The sequence below is a fragment of the Gnatocerus cornutus genome, chromosome 4 (assembly GCF_029298725.1).
Source record: "Gnatocerus cornutus isolate USDA-ARS CGAHR chromosome 4, icGnaCorn1.1, whole genome shotgun sequence".
In the NCBI taxonomy this organism is placed as follows: domain Eukaryota; kingdom Metazoa; phylum Arthropoda; class Insecta; order Coleoptera; family Tenebrionidae; genus Gnatocerus; species Gnatocerus cornutus.
Window position 1 is genome coordinate 8,346,261 of NC_142236.1, and position 11,548 is coordinate 8,357,808.

Below are 11,548 nucleotides of genomic sequence, written 5' to 3' on the forward strand. Positions count from 1 at the left end.
CCAGTAAAAACTTTGTAGAAACCGAAATCAAATTATTTTGGAAAATACTCCTATTAAATAATTTTGAAAATGTTTAAAAAAATTAAAATGCAAGCTTGTAGTTTTGTCATTTTACTTTTTTATTAATATATATTCATGACTAAAATAGGTAATGTCTCATTTTCCAACTTAGTAGAGACCCAAATAAAAATATTTGAAAAATTTTGAAAACATTAAATATTATACCTCGGCTACTGTTCGGTTTGTATAATAATTTAATTTATAATTGTGACAAAAATTTAGCAATTTTATTATTTTCCAAGAGCAAATTAAAATAATCATTTTGAAATATAAAAAAAAATGTAGCGAACTTCTGTTTCAAGACATAGTTGAGGTTTTCGACTTCAGTTTATTCTTTTTACAACCGAAGTATTTATCACTTTCGATTTGTTTTCTTACACCGCTAAATTATAATATTTTAAAACAAGTAACACAATTTGTAGAAATTTTCAATTTCAGACAAAACACAAATTTCAAACATTTTCTAGATCAAATCCCAAAATTTTTAGAATTTACTAGCAGTGGCTTCTTGATCAACTGCGCCAAATTAAAAAAAATGACAGAAAGAAATGGAGATTTTAGAAATTCTTGTTTTCACACAAAACAAAAATTTCAACGGTTTTTTTATTCCGTAATTCCGTAATTTTGAAAGTTTTAATCTTCAAACAATAAAATTCCGTAATTTTGAAAGTTTTAATCTTCAAACAATAAAATTTTGGGAATTTACAACTTTTGCCTTGTCCATCAACTGTGCCAAATGACAAAAATTTAAAACAAAAAACCAAATTTTTGAAAATTTTTATTTTTTGATAAACCAAATATGAAGAGAAAATATGTTGGTAATTGTATATTGGTTTATACTTTATTGTGACTAAAATTTCTATTAAAACATTTAAATTAAAATGTGTATTTTGATAAATAAAAAAAAGTTTAATTGCAAACTTTTCTCTAATTTTCGAGAATCATTCAAATCACAATATTAAAAAAATAATAATTGCAGTTAAAGGTAAATGTTGATAAACGATTTTATTTGGCGGTACGAACTCTCATTTGTGTCGAGAAATAATCATTTTAGTTTCAATATAACAAAAAAAAATTGCATATTAATTAATAATAAATAACATACAGATTTGCAATAAATTTTAATGAAAAAATTTCCATAAAAACTTGAGATAATTATTTGTATTTGCTCATTGCACAGATAACGACGTTGTCGTAATCAAATTTGAAGGTCGTATTACTTCAGACATGAGCATTAATTGTACTAAATTTCAAACTTTCTGAACAAAAATTACAAATTTTAGAAATTTATCTTTTTAGGCGTGAATAAAAATTTTGACCATGTTTTATTTAGTTCTCTAATTTTGTTAGTTTTATCGTTAAAAAAATGAAATTTGAAGAAAATATTGTTTTTTATGTGTTCATCAAGTACGCCAAATTACAATTTTGCAGAATAAAAAATGCGAATTTTAAATTACGATTTGTAGAATTAACTATGAATTCCCAAAATTTTGCATTTAATCCTACAACTCTGGTAATTTTGATGCTGAGGTAATAAAATAAAGATTATATTACCTCAATCATAACCATTAATTTTGACAAGTTACAGACTTTTCGAACAACTATTACAAATTTTAGAAATTTAATTTTTTAGCTCTGGTCAACAATTTTGACCACATTTTATTCAATCCTGTAACTTTAGTAGTTTTATCGTTAAAATAGTAAAATTTAGAGTAAATGCTGTTTTCTCTCTGCTTATCTAGTGTGCCAAATTAACAAGTTATACAATAAAATACGCACTTTATAAAATGCTACTTTTGGAACAAACTAAAAATTTCGAAAATTTTGCATTAAATCTCACAATTCTAGAAATTTTGATGTGGTAATAATAAAATTTAACGATCGCATTTTTCTAAACATAGACATAAATTGAGCCAAATTCAAAATTTTTAGAACAACAAATACAAATTTTTGAAACTAGAGTTATTAGGTCTGATTACAAATTTCGACTAAATTTTATTCAATTCTGTAACTTTAGCAGTTAATCTTTAGAAACGTTAAATTTGGAGAAAATGCTGCTCCTTATCTGCCCATCAAGTGCGAAAAAATACAAGTTTTTAAGATAAAAAATAAAAAATTTTTTCGAATTGTAATTTTTGGATGCAATTAAGATTTTTCAAAATTTTGATAATAAATCTCACAACTTTAGTAGTCTTAATGTTTCAATAATAGAATTTGGAGGCTACATTACTCCAGGCACAAGTAATAACTGTGACTAATTCCAAAATATAAGAATAAAAAATGTGATTTTTAAATTGCTATTTTTAGAACAAACTGAAAATGTCCAAAATTACAAAATTGCAGGGATATTAAGGAAAACATTAAAAGTCTTACTTTTTTACACATTATAAAGAAAAAAGTATAAATGCTTTAAATAGAAAATTTAAGAATAAAATTAATAATGAATCTTAAAAGAATTCAGAAGATCTACATAAATTAGAAAAAATCAAAAAAATCAAAGAAAAGTTAAGAGGCTTTAAAGACAGTCAGAAAATTTAAAGAGTAAGTGTTATTGAAAAACTTGAATTAAAAGAGATTTTAGAGAAAAACTAAAAACAATTCAATAAAACCAATTTAAAAAAGCTATATTTTTTGGTCATTTCCTTGTTTTTGTCTTTAAATACTGTTTCTGTTATATCATTGTTTATCAAAAATGTAAAAGACATGATGTGTAATTGAACAAAATGTACGTTAAAAACGCCCAAATAAAATAAACTTTTGATTGCACATGTTGAAGCAAAGTGAAAACCGCTTCAATTCCCACAATAGATAATGTAATTGTACCATATATCCCCATTTGGTCGCTCACTCCGCTTTGAGTAAATGACCCAACTGTCAGAGAAATTGGACATGTATTCAATGTTGCCAACCTTGTCGGTTTAATGACGTGTCGTGCGATTACCCCATTGCGACTCTCCCAAATCGATATCAAAATAGGGATTTGGTGAGTTTTTCGTTGAAAACGTTGTCGAGTAGCTGTTATGCTGTAGTAAGCAATAAGATGAATTATGTCCCAAGTATGTACCAAGAACAGATTTTATTCAAAAGAAAGCTTCAAGTGACTTTGGCGAAATGTAGCGAAATCAGACAGAAAATTTTAACAAGAGACGTTTAGTTCAATTTTGCCATATCAAAAAATGGATTTTTATTTTTGATGGGCTCTGTAATGATTTATGAGAGAGAAATGTTGCGGTGCCAAAACGAGTTCGTGTCTATACATAAAATAGTGTATAAATATCAGTTACAACGTTGCGGAACGACAGGTCAATGAATTATGTAAGAGCAATATGCAGCACACGAAACGTTATAAATTATTTAAAGAAATAAGCAATTTTTAACGACATTTCGTGTTAAATAACGTGCCTGTGTTTATTATTATCAAATTCTGCTTTTAATGACTTAGTTTTTCAAGATCTCAAATTCTTTAGCTCTGCGATTCTTAGCTCCGAAGAACACTAAACTGAAGCAGTGGAAGCAGTAAAATTGTTTTTTGTCCAGGTCTAGACTGAATATTTGTAAAATTAGTTAGTTTTGAGTATCGCGTTTATTTTTTTTTGTTCTGCTTAACAACTTGCAAAATTAAAACACTGTATAATACCTTATTGAAAAAAAAGTATATAAGATTTTCTTTGCTCTGGACATTTAATTTAAATTAAATTTAAATTTAAAAAATTATGAAATTTTTGATTCAATTTCTAAATAAACATTATTTCTAATATGAGTTCCCTTTGCTCTAGAATTTTCCAATTTAGCACAGTTAATATATTATAAAAAAACTAGCAATTTTCTTAAAATTCATAACTGTCGCATTAAAACTCATAAAGTTACAAATTTTAATTTGAAAAATAATAAAATTTTTGGTTCAATGTCTAAATAAAAATTTCTAAAATGAGTTTTCTTAAATTTCATAGCTGTAGCCTGAAAATTCCCAAAGTTAGAATTTATATTTAAAACATCATAGTTGAGTAACATTTTTGATTCGATGTCTAAATAAAAATTTCTAAAATGGGTTTTCTTTGCATTAAACTTTACAATTTAGCACATTCAATAATCTATAAAAAATTGTTATTTTCTCAAATTTTATAGCTGTAGCGTAAAAACTGCAAGAGTTAATTTAAAAAATAATTTTTAGTTTGATTTAAAAATACAAATTTCTAGAATGGGTTTTCTTTTGCTTTAGGATTATATAATTTAGCACAGCTGATAAACTATAAAGAACAAGTAATTTTACTAAATTTCATATGTGTAGCGTTAAAACTGATAAAGTCACAAATATTAATTAAAAAAATAATAAAATTTTTGGCATAATTTCAAGATAAAAATTTCTAAAATGGGTTTCTTTTGCTTAAGAGTTTTACAATGTAGCACAATTAATCAACAATAAAAAAGTAGCAATTTTCCTAAATTTCATAGATGTAGTCTAAAAACTGCAAAAGCTACAAATTTTAATTAAAAAAATTAAAAAATGTTTGGTCCAGTTTTTAAATAAATAGAGTTCCCTTTTTCTTTATAAGTATACAATTAAGCACAGTCAATCAAATATAACAAATAAGTAATGTCTTTAAATCTTATAGCTGTAAGGTAAAAACTAACAAAATTACAAATTTAAATTGAAAAAAATCATAAAACTTTTGATTTAATTTCTAAATAAAAATTTCTAAAATGGTTTGCCTTTGGTCTAGAACTTTACGACTAAGCACATTTTTTAAAGTATACAAAATAAGTATTTTTTTGAATTTCATAACTGTAGGCTCAAAATTAATAATGTTACAAATTTAAATTTAAAAAAAAATAAAATTTTTGGTTCGAATTTAAAACAAAAATTTCTAAATTGAGTTTCTTTTGGTCTAGAACTTAATAATTTAACACAGTTAATAAACTATGCAAAACTAGTAATTTTTCAAAATTTCATAAATGTAGCGCCAAAATTTTTGGTTCAAAATTAAATAAAAATTTCAAAAATGGGTTCCCTTAGCTCTAAAATTTTACAATTTAGCATTTTTTTTAGTTAATAAAATATAAAAAATTAGTAATTTTGCTAAATTTTATAGCTGCAGTCTAAAAACTTCAAAAATTACAAATTTAAATTGGAAAAGTCATACAATTTTTGGTTAACTTTCTACATAAAATTTTCTAAAATGAGTTTCCTTTAATGTGTTTGCTTTAGAATTTTACAATTTAACACAGTTACTAAACAATATAAAAGTAGCAATTTTCCCTAATTTCATAGCTGTAGTCCAAAAACTCTCAAATTTACAAATTTAAATTAAAAAAGTAATTGCTTGCTTGTCAAATAATCTATTCTAAAATAGATTCTCTTTGCTTTGCAATTTTACAATTTAGCACAATTAATAAATGATAAAACAAAAGTAGTTACAATAAATTTCATAAATGTAGGTAGCCTAAAAACTGCCAAAGTTACAAATTTAAATTAAAAAATTCATAAAATATTTGGTTCGATTTTTAAATAAAAATTTTTAAAATGAGTTGTATTTGCTCTAAAATTTTACACAGTTAACTAAATATGACAAATAAGTAATGTCTCATAATCTTTTAACTGCAGTGACAAAACTGACCAAGCTACAAATTTTAATTTAAAATATAATAAAATTTTCATTCGATTTCAAAATAAAAATTTTAAAAATAGGCTCTATTTGCTGTAAACTTTTACAATTTAGTGTAGTAACTAAAATATAAAAGGGTAATAATTTTCCAAATTTTATAACTGGACACTACACGTTGCTAAAGTTACAAATTTTATTTAATTGGAAAAATAATAGTAAAATTTGTAATCCAATTTGAACATAAAAGTTTCTAAAATAAGTTTTTTTGTGCTTTAAAATTTTACAATTTAGCACAATTATTAAACTATAAAAAAGTAGAAATTCCTCTAAATGTCTCATAGCTGTAGAATAAAAAGTGACTTTATTAATTTTCCAGGATCTTAAAAATTTCATTTTTGTACTGAGAAATGTTAAAAAACTTTAAAAAATCTCACCTAATTTTGTATAGATAGAGGATTATAAAGTTTCCGAATACAAAAAATTAAAAAAATTCTTAAGAAACCTAAAAATTGTATAAAAAAATGAAAAAAAAATTAGCAATCCTAAGGAATCTTAGAGAAACTATAAATCCTAGAAAATAAAATTTTCCCCTGTAAAAGTTTATTTTTTGTATTTAATTTTTTGAAATATCTGATACTGTGTTAGGTTTTTTATATATTCATTGAATTAAGAGAACCTTCAAAGTTCTAGAAAATCCTTCTTCTCAGAGACTTTTTCGATTCCCAAAGCGCCGAACCGAATTATCCCGAAAATCCTTTTTATTCCCAGTTTTTCGCTTCTTGTCCACACCATTTTAATAAAACATTTCATCCCCTCGCACTACTCTCCCATTAATAACCAATAAAGATCAATCAAGTTTTTGCTATGTTTTAAGGGTCGCTATATGCAAAAGCTCGATATTGAAAATTTCTGGTGCTGAACGACGCTTCCAGCTGCGCCCTGCAGGTATAATGTCGCGGTCCGGATATGAATTCAACATTCGCTTTTTCATCAAACCACTTCCATCTTTCACCACCAACAAATAATGAAAGTTTGCAGTTTCATTTTTATTTCAATGAGAAGGAAAAGTTGTTCGCTTTCAGCCAGATAATTGCTTATACAACGATCAAGTTATCCCAGAAGTAAATAAACAATGTTTTCATATTGAAATTCATTGGTTTGTGTATAATTAACACGGAGCGCTCCGGGGAAGCCCCGGATCAAACATGTGGTAGGACACACGGTCAGATATCATTGGATCGATGGCGTGTTTATCAAGTTGTAAAACGACGGGGTCTTATAATTTTAGCTTTAATGAAAACATTCTTGTATTCAGGTGCGCCGTAAGTTTCCAATATAAAAGGTAATTCCAATGCAGTGGAGCTTTCATGAGGACGCTTTAAGGATAATGTGTGCGGAAATAACCCACATACGATTCAAGAATTAAAGAGGAAATTACAGCAGCTGTAAACAACAGCTTTCGAGGAATCTTAACTGTTTCCCAGATAATAGTTTAGCTTTATATCACTCTACAATGTATAAAGTTGTCAGTTTGCCCAATTCAATTACAACTTTGTTTTCAAATTCCTACACCTGTATGTGCGTTATGCCGATCGAAACGTTTATTAAAGTATTTGTAGAAGCTAATGGAAAGAAAATTTCTCTCATTTAAGCATTTACTCAAGCTGAAAGAAAAAACAAAATTGCGAATTCAGCAATATAAAACGTTTTTCCCTCCAACTTAATTATATTTTTCGCTATAAGGGTCAAAGTCGGAGATTGTTTACGCAATCTCACTCCAATTCTCAAAACTGCTTCGGCGACAGTTGATGCAAATTCTGCGGGAATATAAAGAGGGGAATTAGCAGGAAACTTCGATGGTCATTGTTGCAATTGCATACTCTCCTTCCTAGAAAAGCTGGTTTATAACTCAACCTTTTGTATGTTTTACGGTCAAAATCTTCAAGCGCATTTTCGGTTGCAAATTGTGCTTTTACTCGAGGTTTTTAAGAAACGAATTTTAATATTATTTGCTTGTCGATGCTGATTACTTAATTGCTAATTACCATCCTCAAGAGACCCTGAAATCAAACTGCGATTAAGAACACTAATAAATCTTGGAACTGCCCATCATAAAACCTTAAAAAAGGTTTACAACAGTTTGCTTGCTCACCGCTGTAATTCAAACTTCGCGCCAAAACGTCAACACTTACTAATTTCTCAGTAATGTTCATAGTCAGAGTAAAGATTTTTGCATTTTTAAAATATTTGTGCGCCACTGGAAAAGTCCATGAGTAAAATAGAGTAAACTGAGTCATACTAAATCTTGCACTTGACGTCGCGTTTTTCTGACCAAACTTAAACTACTCGATTGGAAAGCGGAGCTTAGATATTCCAAACTGCTTTCTGGACAAAACGGACAGCGCAAAAATTAACGAAAATGCTTCTTTTTTGTGTGCCGGTCGAAAGATAGTGAATGCGGTAAAAATATCTAAGGGCTTGTGAATTATAGTAAAATTTGACCACACAAAAACGTCTACAACTCTAAGAACAAGAAGAAAGCAAAGCGGAATGTCGAAATAATCTGTCACTTTAATAAATATGTAATATATTGTTTTTTACTTCCCTGTCTAAAACGTCATTTTAAGTTGCCATTTTGTTGTCAACTTTGACTTTTTTTTGTTTTACCCATTGTCTTTTCCTTCTCATTGAGAATTTTAAACTTTCCGTAGATTTGATTGCATTTTTTTGTTTTCATTCTTTTTTGAAACTGTTTGCTCTCTTCTCATTTGTTTCTTTTCTAGTCTTTAATTTTAGTGTTTCGTTTTAACCTACTTCTTTTTGTTTTACTGCTTTTTTAAATTTTTAAATCTGAGCAACTTCGACATGTTTTTACTCATTTTATGATTTTAAACTTCGATTTTTGTCGTGTTCAATTATTTTGATTAATTTTTTCCTTTTTGTTTATGTCTAAATTTGACGTTTTATTGTCCTTCTTTTATACATTCTCCTTTATTTTTCTTTGTAAATATTTAAAATTTCCTTGGTTCGAAGTTTTTTATATTTACTTTACGTGCTACCTGCTTCCGTATTCGATTTTAATTCTTTTATCAGTTTTTCTTTTTCTAAAAAACGTTCAAAATACGTTCTTTCTTAGAAATTTTAAAATGTTTATATATTCGGTGTTGTTTCGCATGTTTTTAAATTTTTTTTAGACTTCAACTTCAGTTTTTTCATTATTTTCACTTTTTCTTACATTTTCGTGTATTTAATCTGACTTTGTCTTGTTACTTCTTTTATTCTTTCTATTTCTCTAAGATTTTTAAAATTTTCGTAATTTTCGTGCTTTTGGCATTGATTAACTCTTTTTATTACATTTTTTAGTTTCTGATTAATATTACTTTTGATATTTTTCCTTCCAATTTTTTTCTGCTTTTTAGGAATTTAAAAACTGCGTAAATTCGTAAATCTTTTATGTTCTGCAGTTTTAGATTTTACCCTTTTTATTGATTTTACTGTTTTTTACGTTTTGTGTATTTTCCATGTTTTCTCTCTTCTTTCTTCTTAGGACCTTTTTCCATCTTCTCCGTTGAAATTTGTGTTTTTCTTTCTTTCTTCAGTGTCATTGTTTTCCTTATTTAATTTTATTTTATTTGATTTTAAGACTTTTTATTGATCTTTCATATATTTTTTTTCTACCTAAGTTTTTATACCAATATTTCGTTTTAGTATTTCAATATCATCAAGTTTTGAGTCGTGTTTGAACTCCGCTTTAAGTACGAGCTGATATGATGTAAGTTTACTTTAGGTACGAATTATGTGATTCAATCTAAATATTTATGTTAAGCCAATGTTAATGTTAATTTTTTGTTGAAAAAGTATAGTATGTAACAAGTGTATAAAATTCTCTAAATATTTGTTTTTTAAAGACTACGCTCGAGTCTACAGTAGTCTTATGTCTACAGTAGAGTTTAAGCCACTAGTTACATAATAGTATGTAAAAACATAGAGTTTTAAAACAGAAATTTTGAAGAACGAATTCAAGTTTATAAAACGAGAAGCAACGCCATAAAAGATGAGTGCCATAAAGTTTTTATGAATGAGATTTTGTACTATTTTTCCTAACTTACTTAGTTATTTCCGCTATTTCAGCATTCGTTTTGAATGCTTTAATAGACAATTACGACACCGAATTTATAATAGCTTTGTGTCTACAGCAACGTGAGAATCTTAAAAATACAAATTAGAAAATAGACTATTTTCTACTCCCGTCGTTTTAAGTTGCCATCTTAATAATTCTAAGTGACATTTTAAACCCGTGACTAAAGTGGCGCTTTAGTTACGGGCTGAGAATAACGGCGTCATTGTAGTCACGAGTTGAAGTTAGCTACTGATGAAATTGATAGTTGGTTAGAATTTGATTTGCTTTTGTAATTTTCAATAAAGTTTGGTTTCAATGTTTATAATGGTAGCAATTTAAGGTCGTTGAAAAAGTATAGTATGTAACACATTTATAAACTATTCTGGACACTTTAAATGTGTACTTGTTCTGCGCGTGTTTAAATAAAAAATCGTGACTAAAAAAATGCTTTTCTAATTTGTATTTTAAAGATTCTTATGCTGCTATGAAAACAAAGCTATTATAGCATTGCGTATCGAAATGGGATATTATAGCACTGAAAACGAATGAGAAAATAGCGAAAATAGCTATGTTACAAAAACAAATTAAAAAAAATTGTATAAAAACCTCGTTCATAAGGCCATTAAGGCACTCATCCGTTATAAAACTCGCGGCTTTGCCTTAAAATTTGCCTAATAATACTCGGTGTTTTAAAATACTATTATAAAACTTGTTAGATAATGTACTCGGTGTTCCGCAAAGTAACAAAAAAGTTAGAAATTTTAACTTTATTCTTTTTCTGCCTTTTTCCAATCTCTAAATTAATTTTGATTAATGGTGGATTGTGCTTAAAAAAATTCATTTTTTGGATTTATTACCATAAAATTTTAAATATACCACTTGAAATTTTAAGCGGAAAATTTGAAATTTAAAATTCTTAATTCTATTTTTTAATAATGCTGTAATACCGTAAAATTCTAAAAATAGTTTTCAGATTAAGAATTATTTAAAGCAATAATAAAATTTTAAGCAAAGAACAAATAAAATAAAATTCAAATTTAAATTCTGGATTACAAATGATATAAATTCTAAAAATAGTTTTCAGATTAAGAATTATTTAAAGCATTAATAAAATTTGAGACAAAGAAACAATAAAATAAAATAAAACTCAAATTTAAAGTATGGATTACAAATGATAAAAACTTAATATTTCAAATCAAAATTTTTAGTTTTTTTTATATTCTCGTTATTTTTTGTCTTAATCTTCAATAAGTGGTTAGAATAGTACGATTGACTGCTAATTTCAGATGGACTGCTTGGACCGCCAAGACTTCCCAGGATTCCCGCCGCGACTGTGCGAAATCCCAAGCAGACAGCAAAGAGTGTCCTGGATTTGCAATTACTTCATGTAATTCCGCCGAATCGTGGAAGACCGAAGCATAGAACGGTTGCTCTGTCGTCAACCCAAGCTGAATATTGCATTAAAATGCCCCACGTTGCGCCTTTGTGGCTGAACGCGGTATTACAAGAGACATTTTAGAATTCTAATAGAAAACTGGCATCATATTTCACCTGGAACCGCGTTCAACACTGGAAATTATTTTAATGCTGGTAATAAAGAGTTTCATTATTTATGGAGCCGTTTGTCTTTCCCGGACTTTTTGGTCTCATTTCATGAAAAATCGCCGACAAAGGCGTCTGCGATCACAAAACGATTAAGACTGGTATTAATAAACAAAATTAATTTAGAGCGGATCCGGGCATTCCTGGAATCGAGCTAATTTCG

General features: G+C 27.4%; 1 protein-coding gene across 1 annotated transcript in view; it reads left to right on the forward strand.

Moving 5' to 3' along the window:
- The window catches only part of LOC148176330 (uncharacterized), a 183,430-nt gene extending 172,102 nt beyond the window's left edge, over nt 1–11,328 (forward strand). Inside the window, exon 6 of the mRNA XM_088034284.1 lies at nt 11,070–11,328. Coding sequence (XP_087890410.1) covers nt 11,070–11,302 — 233 coding nt within the window. The 3' untranslated portion in view covers nt 11,303–11,328. The remainder of the gene's footprint in view (nt 1–11,069) is intronic.
- Nucleotides 11,329–11,548: the final 220 nt, after the last annotated feature.